General features: G+C 41.3%; 1 protein-coding gene across 1 annotated transcript in view; it reads right to left on the reverse strand.

Moving 5' to 3' along the window:
- Positions 1-11,119, reverse strand: part of Fbxo28 (F-box protein 28) — a 28,020-nt gene extending 16,901 nt beyond the window's left edge. Inside the window, exons 1-2 of the mRNA XM_004867438.4 lie at positions 10,812-11,119; positions 1,784-1,893 (exon numbers count right to left, since the gene is read on the reverse strand). Of these exons, the coding sequence (XP_004867495.1) occupies positions 1,784-1,893; positions 10,812-11,078 (377 nt within the window). The 5' untranslated portion in view covers positions 11,079-11,119. The remainder of the gene's footprint in view (positions 1-1,783; positions 1,894-10,811) is intronic.
- Positions 11,120-15,263: the final 4,144 nt, after the last annotated feature.

Here is a 15,263-nt window from a genome sequence, read left to right on the forward strand (position 1 = left end):
GGAAATATCATCACTTCATTTATCGGCTGATGGTTATCTGAGTTGTTCAACATTTTGGTTACTGGGTTTTTCTGTTTCTTTTTTGCTGTGCCCAGATTGAACCCAGAGCCCTGGGCATACTCCTGCTTTAATTTCTCCTGAGTACACACCTAGGAGTGAAACTTCTGGGTCACATGCAAGTCTTTAACTTTCAGAGAACTGCCACACGGCCCTCACAGTGCATCTCATTCACACTTCCCTGGTAGCACACCATGCTGAACCTCTTCCATGTGCTCACTGCCCATTTCACTGGAGAAATGTCTACTGAAATCCTTTGCCCATTTTTACTTTGGTTATCTTTTATTATTGAGGTTTTTTTTGTACCGGGGATTGAACTCGGGTCCTTGTGCTTGCAAGGCAGGCGGCAGAACCACTGAGCTAAATCCCCAGCCCTTATTATTGAGTTTTAAGAGCTCCTCATACAACCTGGGTTTGATATACACCCATATCAGGTATGTGATCCCAACATGCTTTCTCTCCCCACTCCTCATACGGGGGGGGGGGGAGATTGAACCTAGAGTCTTACACGTGGCAGGGAAGCTCTCTACCACAGCTATATCCCTAGCCCTCACTTTCCTCAGAAATTCTTTAGAGCCACAATATTTTAAATTTTGATGATATAAAGTTGCCCACATCTATTTTTCTTCACTTATGCTTTTGCCATCATATATAACAAAGCACTGCCCAATTCACCTTCATGAAGACTCACTATTGTGTCATCGTCTAAGGGTTCTGGAGTTTGTGCTGACATTTCCACTTAGCCCTATGGTTTTTTTATACAGAGTGTGAGGTGGGGTCCTATTTCATTCTTTGACATGCAGGTATTTGGTTTTACTAGGATCATTTGTTGAAAACACTTTTCTTTCCCCATTCAATTGTCTCAGCATCCTTGTTGAAAAATCAACTGACTAGAAGTATGAGAGTTTATTTTCTGAACTCTCAACTGTATTTCATCCGTCTGTATTTCTATGCTTATGTCTCACCACACTGTTTTAAAGGCCGCAGCTTTGTCGTAAGCTTTGGAATTAAGAGATGTTAGTCCTCCAATATTGCTATTGTTATTCAAGACTGTTTTGAACTTCTTGTATTTCCATAGGAATTTTAGGATCAGCTCGTCATGTTTTGTAAAACAGATAGCTAGGGTTTTGACAGAGACTGCAGTGTGTGTGTGTGTACGTTTGTAGATCAATTTGGGGAATACTGCTACCTTAACAATATGAAGTATTCCAATCCACAAACATGGAATGGCCCTCCATTTATTTAATTTCTTTCAATAATGTTTAGCAGTATCTGGTAGGCAAGTCTCATGCTTCTTTCATGGAATTTCTTAGTATACTTTTTCTTTCGGACATGATTATGCACAGAATTGTCTTCGAAATTTCATTTTCAGACTGTTCACTGCTAGTGTGTAGAAATACAATAGATTTTTATATATTGATCTCCTTGCTCTAATAATTCATTAGTGAATTTCTGGCACACAAGAACATGTTATCCTTGAGCAGAGAGAGCTTTGCTTCACCTTTTCACACTTGAATGCCTTTCATTTCATTTTCTTGCTCATTCCCTTGATTGGAATGCCCAAGAAAACCAAATGACAATAGACATCACTTACTGTGTTTTTCCTTACAAAAAGTGGGAGCTATTTAACATGAAAACTCTGAGATTTAAAAACTAATTAAAAATCAGTATAAAAACCACACATCACTTGAACTGTAAATGGGTACCATCGGCAGCCTCTGCGTACCTTGGGAGCTGTGCTTTCACTTGCTTCTGACACAGGTTATGGTACCTCTCCACTTTCAGAAACCCCTGATTCAACATTCTCTGGCAAACCAAGTCCATTCTTTTACAAACCTATGGGGGAAAAGGGAGACAGAATTTTAATAAAACAGAACATTAATGACCAGACTGTTCACAGTTAACTTAGACTTCTAATGGCTCAATGTCCTCAGTGGTCAAATTATTCCCTAGGTTGCTCTCTGAAATCATCAGTGAAGAATCCTCCAGACCATGTCATTCCTGTGGTATCTCCTAGAGAAATGAGTATTATGTGTGGCCAAGAGACAGCATTTACTCTAGATATTAGCTGAATGTTTTGTGCCGGAGATTGTAGTTCTGAAGATCAGTACAGGAAAGTACTTGAAGATTTTTAAGTTTTAAAGAAAAATTCCCTCTTAGCTGAAATGCGTAATGGAATTTGAGTTTAACCTCTCACAAAATTTATATGATTGATAACCAGAATGAGAATTCTAATTTCTTCTAGTGACTTGAGCTAACTATGGAGCATTTATGATTATCAGAGCCTTTAGATGAGATACTGTCACACCCTTCACATCTTAATGTGTAGCTGAAAGGCAACCACTCTGAGTTCTCATAGAATATGCTGTTTTTAAACAGTAAAAGCAAAAGATCTGAAGTCAGACAGCTAATTTGCATTCCTGTTCAAGTCAGCTACCATCTGTTTTTGTTTTGGTTTTTTTTTTAGATTCCAAATAGAATTTATTAAGTGGTAATAATAATAACAACTGTAGGGGGAATAAAAATAATTATGCCTAATATGTGCAAGATACTTTGCTACACCTTGAGTTTTAGAAATTGAGCCCTTGGAGCAAGAAGTATTTTCTATATGAAAGCAAAAACTCCTTCAGAGTTAATGTCAAGGATAGTGCTGACCCATGAACTAAAGGGATGCTCACCCAAGCCATCCCAAGTTTAGGCTTAAAAGAAAATTATTCTTCCCCTGGCCCAAAACACATGCAGTCAGCTACCATTTGAGAACCCAAGTCAGCCATCTGTAATAAATCCACAGCATCTTAAAGGGCCATCATTAGGATTAAATGAGACAATACATGCTAAAATAAATCTTTTAGTGAACTCTAAAGTACTATGTAAAATTCTCAGTTAAATAAGCTTACCTTAGCACTAATTTGAAAACTTTATTCCACGTATTTGTTATATTTATGATATATCCTAGCATTTTCTAGTATTCAGTATCTGTTTTATTTTTGTTTTTTGGTACTGGGGATTGAACTCAGGACCTTGGGCTTGCGAAGCAGGTGGCGGAACCATTGAGCTAAATCCCCGGCCCCTCAATATCTGTTTTGGATCTGAGATTTTAGCAGTCCTTCTCAGTTAGACTTGAATGTTCTTACTGCAGAGGGTTAAATTTCGCTGTGGCCAGGTGTGATGAGGCATACCTATAATCCCAGCACTGAGGAGACTGGGGCAGGACTGTCGAGAGTTCAAGGCCAGCCTGCAATACACAGTGAGACTTTGCCTCAATAACTCCTCCTCCCCACCAAAAAAATCCCTAAATCTCACTCTAGAGGGCTGGATGTTGAAAGTACAAAATGGAAGTAAGTCTATATTAAGGGCAGTCAGCCAGGGGTTGTCGTATGCTTCTATCTTACAGTACCCAAGCACAAATGTTTGAAATGAAAATGTTTGCAACGAAATGCTGATGAAACACTTGACAAGTTTGTTTTTTCCTGAGGAAATAGGAAGACAAAAACTGGGTTGATGTTCACTAAGTTCTTAATAATCTAATATCAATACAAGATACTTCCTAGAGGGCGCTACATCTATATGAAATTAATCATCACTTGTTCACTATCACTGAAAAAAGTCAATAAACCCCATATATAAATAACATTTTAATGAAAAATAATTCATTCTCAACAAAATGCTTGATGAGTGGCATTATTTTAATTTTAAAATATTTTTAAAATTTTAAATCTGGATTTTTTGAGACAGGGTCTCACTATGTAGCCTAGGTTGGCCTCAAACTTGTAGCTATCCTCCTGCCTCAGCCTCCCAAGTGCTGGGATTACACCCGGCTATTTTAAATTTTTGAAGTGTTTTGATAACTTAAAAACTTCTATACAACCCAAGAACCCGGAGGTATGTATTTCATTAGCTATCAGTATGTGGGCCAGATCATATGTTGAGAAAGCTACTAAAAGTGTTCCCTGTACACTTGTGAAAGAATTAAGAGTGAGAAACATCAGCAACAGTTAGTGCTGTAACAAAAATATTTCAGTTCCCTAATCCTGTTGCTACAAACATCAGTAATGAACTTCCTATAAGGGTGAGGGTGGGGGATGCTATTGGGTTGTGGAGAAAGGAAGGGCAGTGTGCTCATGTGTGGGACGAGGGGAGGAGAGAGGGCTAAATCCTGCCACTCACAGGAGAGAAGTTAGTAGACACTGTCAGACAGGACTCAGCCAAGAGTCTGAGAGCTGTGCCTCTGGGGAGTAAAACTAGGTACTGTGAAAACCATTTTTGTTAAAACTAATGTTTTAAAGAAAAAACTGGATGTGGGGATGTAGCTCATTGGTAGAACACTTGCCTAGCATGTGGAGGCCCTAAATTCAATGTCCACTACTAAAAAAGAGAGAAAAGAAATAAATGAAAAACCAAGGCACCCTCCAGCACAATCTTGTAGAAAACACTTGTCTCTGTACAGCCTACCATATTGTTGGTAAATTGAGATAACCAGGGGGAGGGCGGTTGTAACTGGGCCTTGACTCCAGAGCCTTTGCAGTGAGGTATATCCCTTTTCATTTTGATGTGTGGTCTTACTACTAAGTCGCTAAGTTGCCCAGGCTGGGTTTCAACTTGTGATCCTCCTGCCTCAGCCTCCCAGAGGGCTGGGAATACCATCTTTACATCGGAAAATATTGAGGTTAATTATTACTGCTAAAATTGTCAAGGTCTGGTAGAAATTATTTATTGTATAACTTTTGTTGCACTGAATCTAGCTAGTTTTAGGGTTTACACATATGTTAGTACTCATCTAAAAACTAAACCGAACATGAATACTGCCAAATTTGAGTGTGAGCCTGAGTGAAGAGAATATAAAAATTCACATAAAGCCAACTAAGGCGGACCTCACAGGACTAAAGATTTGAATCAGGCCTTGAAGGAAGAAAGGGCAAGGTCTTCTAGGTTACAAGCAAAAAACTGCTATTGACCAAGCGTTAGGCAGAGGTGAGAGGAATACAATTTGCACGTTTTAAGCAGGGAGATCTGATGGTAATGAGAAGACACTTTAAAAAGAAAGAGATCACTTATCTTTCAAAAGTTCTCTTACTGGGACAAGTTGGCTGGTTATTTTCTGTAAGCACTGTAATGTTAGGACTAAAGATACAGTCCTGAAAGTTTCACTAGAGAGTTAAAATCAACCTAGATGAACACCAAAGGGGGAACTGAGAGAAAATAGTAAGGGCTTATCAATGAAAATTTCAACTGACAGGTGTAGTTTAAAGTTGTTAAAACAAACAAACAAAGAGAAAATAAGTCACCAAGACAAACTGGAATACAGTGCAAGAGTCAACATGAAAAGCACACGAAGCATTAGCCAGCAGTGCAGGTCAAGCGTGGTGTGGGGCCCTCCTGCCTTCACTCAAGGACAGTAGAGATGCTCTACCTCACCATTTCCCACACTGAATATGCACACAACCTGCCACCCCTGCAGGTTAGAATACTCTAACTCTTTATCAGAAATTCTGTCTATCTTATAATGGACTGCCTAAGATCACCTGTGCTACTATACTGTCTGCATGTGTGTAGACACCACACACATAAATAATCCTGTTATCTGTAGGAATTACTACAAATTTAAAATTCTCTGTATCTCACTTAGATATTCATTTGGAAGAAATTGATTTTATGTTTGCCTCTGAAAAACAGGAAGGAAATCTGTTCCCAGGATTCCTATAATGCCCCCTAAAGCCAGAGAGAAAGACCTAGTTGATTATTCTGCTTGTAACTGTCTACACCATTATTGTCCTTATCAGTAGAGGAACTGATTGGTGATTAATACAAAGGGGCCTTGATATACCATGGCTATCTTCATTATATACTAACTTCAGATCCCCTTATCCGTTTTTATTCTCGTAAGAATTTTCTGAAATCACCTAATATGGTCTTGTAAAATATTAAAGACCTTCTAAGGTGAACTAAAAGATCAAAAAATTTTTCCTAATCTCTGTTGGAAGTAAATATTAATCACTGATTTTTCAGCACTATTACAATTTATACAGAAAACATTTTCATTTCACAATATTTTCTATTGTTTACTCAAAACTTTGAAGTATTTTAAGATGCTGAGCGCACATATCGCATCAGACTATCTAAAGCCCTCAGCATTCATGATGAAAAGACTTATCTCCACCCTCAGAGCTCAAACTTAGTGGGAAGACAAGACCTTTCAAAAACAGTTCCAACCTAACTGTAGTAATGATGCAGTGGGGACTTAGAAAAGCTAGCTGATTAAATTCAGAGAAAATCACAGGCTTCACCAAGGTACCAACGCTGGAGGGTTACGTTGAAGGCACAGGCGTTTTCTGGAAAGGGGAAATCGGAGTATGGTGCTGGGAAAGGGCTCACTCAGATGTTTGGGATACTAAACAACTTAATATTTGTTCCACTCAGTCTTCAGAGGTAGGAACAGACAGTTGGGAGAAACATCTATCAAATATCATTTTTTGCTCCTAGTTTCAAAAATTTTGAAATTGGATTTATATGCTTATGTCATCCTTTTAATGTACTACCTTCTCCAGCACTTCAAGCATTTATGCCACATAGAGATTATCAGGCTACTGTTAGTTTTCTTTTACTAAACAAACAGAGGTAATCTGTTTGCTCAAGGCAATCAATTTACGAAGATAAAGGTTTATTTCTGGCTCCAAAGTTTGGAGGTCCCAGCCCATGACCGGGTGGACACAGTGCTGTTAGGCCACTATGAGGGGCAGCACATCAGATGGGAGTGTCACAGCAAAGCTGTTCACCTTTCAGTGGAGAATGGAAAGGGGGAGCGGCGCAGAGACGGGGTCTCCCATCCCTTTAGGGCACATCCCCAAGGAGCTGAGTAGGAGGCCCCACCACTTAAAAGAGTTCCCATTACTCCTGACAGCACCAAACTGAGGACCAAGTCTTCAACACACAGGCCCCTGGGAACATTCCAGACCCAAACTACTGCACAGGGTATGGAGATAATGTCTGATCCCCCTTACAAAATGATGAGACAGGTTTTACTTTTTAATCCTTGTTTTCCTTACCAAAGGTTGTCAACCCTGGAGGTTTGCAAAGATAGCTGGTTACATTTGACTAGTTGTGAAATGAAAAAAGTTGAGGGGCAAACCAATAACCCAGAATGTTTAAAACTCCACACTTCCAAATCCAAGTTCATCTTAATCCAAGAATCCCTCTCCAATTTCTTCATTGCCTTTTTGTCCTTTTTTCTGCTGTGAAGGTTCTTCTACCTTAAGTAACTGATAAACTCAACCCAAGGAGGTTTCTCCTGATGAGCCCCAACACTCTGGTATTTACCACCTCCACTTCTGTTATTATGGTGCCTTGTAAGTGTGCTCAAGGCTGTGTTTGTACATTGTGTTTGACACTGCACAGGGTTACTAGATGAACCCCTTCACTTTGTGAGACTAGAATTAGCAGGAAGAACAAAATGTTCCCAAGATATTATATTTTCTTATGTGTATCTAAGTACCAGTTACAAAGATCAACAACCTCAAGAAGAGATGGTGGGACAGGGGAAAAAAAATACAATCAAAATTCAGCAATAGTGTGTATTCTCTGTAAAACAATACAGAGCAGTGGTTCTCAAGGTGTGGTCTGGGGACCCAGGATTCCCAAGACCCTTGTAGGAAGTCTACAAGGCCACACTAGTCTCAGAATACTGAGGAGTAACTTGACCTTCTCACTTGTTCTTTTCAAAGAATCCAGGGCAGTTTTCTGGAGGCATATGACAACAATGTGACGATATTATTGCTCTGATGGGTAATGGAACATGTGTTGTGTTCTCTAGAATGTTTTCTAGAATTTTCTGAAGTTAAGTCTTAGAGTCTTAAATAATTTTTAAGAAGTGTACAGTTATTTAGCTCAGTGGCGCCCCGCCTGCCTGGCAAGCACGAGGTCCTGAGTTAGATCCCCATTCTGAGAAAAAAAAAATTTGGTAACTCCTCACTTATGGTAAGAGATGTGAAGCAGAGAGTGTGCCTACTTAATCAAAAGTAACGCTTCCTCATTTTCCTTGATATTTCCAACCAAACCACTCTGTAACCAAGAAATATTCTAACATAAGAGTATTTGAAGACCTGAAAGGAGCTATAAACAGGTAGCAGATGTAACTACCTAGAGTGCTCTGAACAGGACAAAGCATGACCAGAAAATATCATTCCAAATAGCAGGTAAGAATTCTCTATTTAACTTGCAGTAAAATTCATGTTCCGAACCACTAATGATTCCACTGCATTAATGAGATCCACTGAATCACTGGGGGAAAGCTCTGCTCTGAAGTGTCTCTTTCTAAAGCATCTTTTAACAGTCTGCTGGACTTACTTTTCAGCAGTAAAGACACTGTGCTCATGAGTCACAGGTTCAATAAGCTCTGATCTGCTCCTCTGGGGCAGGATCTCACTTCTCACCCTTTGCCACTTGTTTCAAGGTCTCTCACGAATCTATCACGGGGACATGGCTGACATACTAATGCGGTGCCAGCACATATTTATTTTTGTGCAAATAAAAGTACATGATTTGTTATTTTAAAAGCTGTGTTCAGCCAAATAATTTTAAATATATACAATGCAGGAGTTAAGTTTACAATTATCTCTGTGTAACCAGAATTTCCACACATTTTTGGAGCAATATTTAATGGCAGAAGAAGATCTGATTTAATAAGACATTCATGGTACTTTGGAAACCAATGGACTAGAGCATCAAATTTCCATTATTTATGGTAACAGGAGGCAAAGTCTATTATCAACTAACCTGCACAGATAATTGAAGAATGTTACTGTAGCAATTTCAATTTAGTTTATCTTTTAAGGGAAGTGCAGAACAGTAAGTACATAGATTATGTAACTGTATTCTAAGTTATATGCTAACCGTAGTTATGACTGAGGTCCTACAGGATGTCAAGTAAACGGAGAAGGAATAAAAACGCCCAAATAATGAACAAACGTGTTCATAAGCCACCAAATAGCTGACATTTAGCTTTACAAAAACTAATTCTATTCTTAATATTCTCTCCCAAGCATGTCCCAGCCTTAACTCTACCAAACAAAAAATCAGAAAAGAACTATGTTACATGCCAGATGCCAATATTTAAGTTTCTCAATATTCTGGCAAACAATTCTTTAGATGTAAATGGCTACTTAAAAGAGCTAGTGTACAAAAAGCACCCAACCTTGTTTTGACTGGCAAGTCCATAAAAAGATCATAATTAAATTAATGGTGACACCTAGTGGCAAAAAAGGAACATCGTTCTTTTATGTTACCTGAATTGTACCTTCTAAACCAAAGCAAAGAATTGAAAACCAAACACTTCTGAATTCTCATTCTCACAACATATTCATTTAATCTACTTAAGAATTATTCAGTAACCTTAAAGAAAGGAATAAGTGAAGATATCCCCATAACACAGAAAACAACCCCCCCCCCAGCCCCCAAATCCCACATATTTGCAGACATAAAACTCGCTGCAGAATCTTTTTTCCTGGGGATGGGGATCAGAGTCATACCAAATGGACTCCCTGATAACACTCTGTACTTGCTATTATAAATCTACACCTTAGAGGGCCAGAAGGGTTAAGTGCTTAAAAATGAAGTGTGCTATTTAAAGGGACGGGATTTATTCATAAATTGTGGGCTGTTTTAACTTTTCTCCCTTTAAAAATGATTTAACTTTAATAACTAGCAAATAAAACTACTTTTCCTCAACGCTCATAAAACACAACTGTGACTATTCCAAGCTTTTCAAAGCCATTGTCTCGCTGAATGGCTCAATTCAATCAAATGTTCTGCCCAGTTTCCAGACACCATGAAGCACAGCTTGAATTTTGATCAAACGTCATTCTTTATAAAACTTGAAGGAATATTTAAGATTCTACACAAGATTCTAGGATGAAATGTTTTGAAAATTAGGGAAAATCGGTTTTGAATATTTACTGTCAACTAAAATTTTCCATCCTGAAGAATGGCATGGTTGAACTGCTGTGTTGATGACTAGAAACAAATTGGCCGTCAATTCTAATTAATATTTATAAGGTTTCTTTTAAAAATATTTCCCTTAAAAATGCAATTATAATCAATTTTAAACTGGAGATTTAAGCCTGAAATATGGCACATGGATTAACAAGAAAATGGTACAAAGGAGTCAGAAATACGTCTTTGTCCTCTTAAAAACAATCCTGGGCTTTCACAGGGAAACGGCTGGCAATCACTTCAAAATGTCCACCTCCTTCAATTTCCCGAGCACTTACAAAGATAAACTCACTAAAGGGAAGCAAAATACCCCACAGAGTTAAGTCATCAAGCCTGCAGTCAAAAAATCCCTGGGGTGCAGTAAAATTCCGATGGCAAATTATTTTCTAAAAAATCTTGGGCCGCACGACTGCGACTTTAAGGTATAAATAAACACTCCTCGAGCTGGCAGGTGGGCGTAGAGCACTCGGTAAAAGATGAACTGCGAGAAAACCCAAAAACCAAAAGCCCCGCCGGCCGGCGCGCGCCTCGGGACAGGGCTCCTTCCCGCTGCTCGCGGGGCCTCCGGGGCGGGACAGCGCGGGGTCGCGGGCACCGAGACGCCCCCCTCCCCGCGCGGGCCGGCAGGGCCCGGGAAGTCGCCCGGCCGCGCAGGGGGCGACTCGACCCGGCCCGGCCCAGCCCGACCCGACCCCCCCGGGCACGCGCCCGCGCCCGCGCCGCGTCCCATCCGAGGCCGACAGAGGGCGGCGGGGTCTCCGGGGCCTCACCAGACGCAGCTGGCTAATTTCGTCGTAGGACATAAAACTGAGGATGTTCTCGATGGCTACGATGGGCAGCGCCACCAGCGTGTTGTTCTGAGGCAGCTGGTCCGGAACCAGCGCCGGCGCCGGGGGCGCCTGGGACCCCGGCTGCGGGGGCTGGGCAGGGGGCGGGGGAGGCTGTCGCTGGGCAGAGCCAGCGGCAGAACAAGAGCCGCCGTCACCGTGGCTGCCGCCTCCCTCCTCAGTCATCCGCTCTTCCGACGCCGCCGCCATCTTGGGACCTTGATCCCTTCCCCCGCGGAGAGGGGACCGGGGTACTTCCGGTGCGTCACTTCCTTCTCCTGTGCCGGGGGGCGGGGTCTCGGGCCAGGAGTCGGGAAGGGGCGGGGCTCTGGGAGGGGCATCCGGAAGGGCGGGGCCTCCGGGGCGCGCGGGCTTCGGGTTGGTGGGACCCGACTGCGGGTGGTGGAAACCCGGAGGAAGGCAGTTGTCGTGGGCCCTTACCTGGCGTCGCAAGTTGCTAGAGCAAGGAGCCTGTCCCTCTAAGTGAACTTCACTGCTGCATTTTCTTACAGGGTGATAAAATAATGTTGCTTTAATCAGTGCTATTGGGACGAGGTGGAGTATCTGTTTCCAAGAATTATGGCAATAATTGACGCAGGCAAATACAAAGAATAAAATGTCAATTAAAAAAACAGCATAGATCAACCTTGGAAATACTTTAAGTGAAAGCAGGCAAACACAGGGGCGGCACACTGAGGGATCCCTTGAATGTCTGGGAAGTGTGGAAGGGGAGGGGTTGCTAATGGACGCAAGGTTGCTTTTTGGGGTGATGAAAATGGAATTAGTCAAGATGTCTGTAAATATGCTAAAAACAATGCATTGTATAATTAAAACAACAAATCTTACTATATATGACGTATATATTCCAATAAGATGATTTAGGCAAGAATCATCGAAAGATGCTAAGCCGGAAGGTAAACGTGGTGGGGAGCATACTTCACGGTATCAGGCAACTCTCCACACAGCATACATTAATTGCAAAGATGAGAAAAGTATGCAACACAGAAATGTGGTGAAGACTAACACTGCAAGTTACAGGAGAAACTAGTATCATGAGCCTTTCATGTACAGTATGCCCTGAGAAGGACACAGCATAGAGTAGTATTCCTGCACAAAAATTCATAATCTGCATTTGAGGAAGACAAATCTAGCTTCTGGCCTAGTCTTTAAGAGCATTAATATCAGGAAAGATGAAGACTAAAGACTTGTGCCAGATTGAAAGAGGCTAAAGAGGCATGTTGATTAAATCCATGGGCGATCTTGGATTGGATCCTGGGTTGGGGGAAAATAGCTGTGAAGAACAGTATGACTGTTGGCAAAATTTTGACTGTACACCTTTAGATAACAATATTAGTCATATCAAAGTTCCTGATTTGGATAACTGTGTTGTGGTCTTGTAAATTCTTAGAAAATACGCATTGACATATTTAAGGGTAAAAGGGACAGATTCCTCGATGTACTCTCAAATAGTTCAAATAGAGAAGATTAATAAAGTAAATATAAACAATTGGTGAACTTGGGTGCAGAGCAAGTAAGAGTCCCTGTGTTATTTTATAATCATTTCAGAATAAAAAATTTTATTTCTTTTTTTTTTGTACCGGGGATTGAACTCAGGCCCTTGTGCTTGTGGGGCAGGCAGCAGCACCACTGAGGTAAATCCTCAGCCCTCTTTATTTTTTGTTTTGAGACAGTCTTGCTATGCAGTGCAGGCTGGTCTTGAACTCACTATGTAGCCCAGGCTGGTCGCAAACTCACAGCAATTCTCCTGGCCCAACCGCCCAAGTTCTGGGACTACAGGTATGTGCCACCACACCTGGCCAAAAAGTTTTTAGATTGCTTAATATTTCTGTAACTTTGTCTTTTTGTTTGTTCGTTTGGTAGCGGGGATCAAACTTGGGTCCTTGTGCTTGCGCACAAGGTGGCGAAACCACTGAGTTAAATCCCCGGCCCAATATTTCTGTAACTTTGTATCCTCATCATATCCTATGACAAAGATAATGGTGTACAAATCACGAAATTTGGAAGCATTCTGTTCCTTAGTCCTGGGTCTTAGTCTTACAGTTTCCAACAATACCTTTCTTTTGTAGCTTTGTTTGGAATCTAGTTGTGCTGAAGGTTTGGAAACTGCAGAAAGAGCTGAGTGTGACTAAATGTTGAGAAGTGGGGGTGACTCGAGTGAGGAAATTAATTGGTGGCACTGTTGGCGGCGATTGTGTAAGAATCGGCATTCTTCCTCCATTTACTGGGCATGTAAATCACTATTTTACTTGGCATTGGTATGAAACCTTTGAATGTATTTCTTTGTTTCTCCCACCTTGGGGTTTGTATTAGTCTATTTCCATTGCTACAACAAACTTCCCGAGGTTGGGTAACATATGAAACAAGAAACTTTTTTGGCAAACAGTTTTGGAGACTGAACGTCCAGGGTAGGGCAGCTTGGTGGATTGAGCCCTGTGGAAGGCGCTGTCGCTCCACTACATCATAGGGTGACACAGGGCAGGAACACTCGCAAGAGGGAGATTCACGTGGAGAGACAAAGCCATGAGTGAGGGCCAGGCCTGCTTTTTCTGTGACAGCTCGCTCTCCTGAGAACTGCTTCATCTCCTCCGAGAGTACCGCCCCAGGGACCTAATTGCCGTCCTCTCCTGCAAGGCCCTCCGTTTCCCAACAGGTGGGGTGGAGGTTGAGCTCCCAGTACAGAAACCCTCGGAGGCGTTTGGCACGCAGCACTCGCTTCATGCTGGGTTTGCAGATGTTTGCATATTTAAAATAGTTTTAGCTCTAGTAATAGACTGTCGTTTCACTCTTTTGCTTAAGGCATTGCTATCTCTTCAGAGAACCCACCACAACTGAATCTAAATTGAATTCTTTTTCTCCCTTATTCTATGCTTTCTTCATAGGTTAGATTGAAATAGAATTTCTATAAATGGAATCATGCTTTAAATACATTATGGGAACCCTCGTGTAAAGGAAGCCCATAGAAAACCCTTTTAAAGTGAATCGTCGTTCTCTAATTTGCCTCACCTATTTTCTAAATCCAGTCATTACAAGTAGCTGTTCATGGAGCAGTCCTGTGAGAAGCATCCCCTCCCTTAACTCCACGTGTGCCAACGAGTCAAGGTCCAGATGTGTGGATCTGGACAACAACACAACTCCTGGAACGACTTGAACCAGTTCCTGCCAGACAGCTCATGCAAATTGTTTTCTATAAGAATTGGATTTCCTTCTTTGTGTGTCTTACATCTTTTTTTTTTTTTTTTGGTATCAGGAATCAAAGTCGGGACCTTGCACTTGCGAGGCAGGCAGCGGAACCACTGAGCTAAATCCCCGGCCCCAACATCTTTTTTTATTTTTTACTTTTTGGTATCAAGGATTGAACTTGGGACCTTGCGCTTTCGAGGCAGGCACCGGGACCACTGAGCTAAATCCCCAGCCCTCTACATCTTTTTTATAAAGAGAATTTAAAGACACACTGTTGCTCTGTTTCAATTATTAAAATCAATGCTTTAGATATGTTTTTCAAACAAAACAAATATTTATAACTAAAACAAATATTTGAACTTTTGGGAGGAGTCATTTTATGCCAGCAAACCTATACAATGTTTGCAAGACAGGGGTTCAAGTATAGGGTAAACACACAGTTCTTAGGATCTGTGCAATTCTAGTTTTATATCTGGAAAAGAGAATAATACTCCTTTTCTTCTTTTATTTCACACAGTTGGTATGAGGATGAACTGAGTCGGCAGGTGGGTGGTGGTACATTCCTCTGATTAAAAGTGTAAACACAGTTTCCTGTAGTGCAGATGCCCTGTGTCTCCCTGGCCCCTTATCCTTCTGCCATCCTGGCCCGGGGTTTTAGGGGGACATGGCAGGACTGGGTGTGGTGAGCTCTGATGAGGGTGATTTAGGGTTCAATGGCACCTCCACAGGAACCTCTACGTATGTGAAACAGGAAGCTAAATACAGACATTTCTTTTTCTACTGGTTAGCAGATTTGTAGTATATTTAGAAAGAGTGAAGGATGAGCTCATGTCCTAAATAATGAGGGCTGTAGTTTCTGTGAATTGTAATCACCTATGTTTAAAAAATCCATCTTTTGATTAGATGAAACATTCCCTATCATGGCTAATGTCTAACTTCCTGTTATTAGGTACTTTTTTTTGGTACCAGGGATCGAACTCAGGACCTTGTGCTTGTGAGGCAGGCGACAGCACCACTGAGCTAAATCCCCAGGCCTGTACTTTCATTAAAAATTTAAACTTTTAACCCCAGAGAAAGTAATCCACTAAACTCCCCATTCAGCAAGCATGCATTGGTTGCTCAATGCCAAGGCACTGGCAAGATACCATGATACAAATGATGCTTCCAGCCTTGTGAGGGAGAGTCTGGATGAAG

This window comes from Heterocephalus glaber, unplaced genomic scaffold (assembly GCF_053883595.1).
Source record: "Heterocephalus glaber isolate CG9 unplaced genomic scaffold, H.glaber_assembly_v1.0 deba00001067, whole genome shotgun sequence".
In the NCBI taxonomy this organism is placed as follows: Eukaryota; Metazoa; Chordata; class Mammalia; order Rodentia; family Bathyergidae; genus Heterocephalus; species Heterocephalus glaber.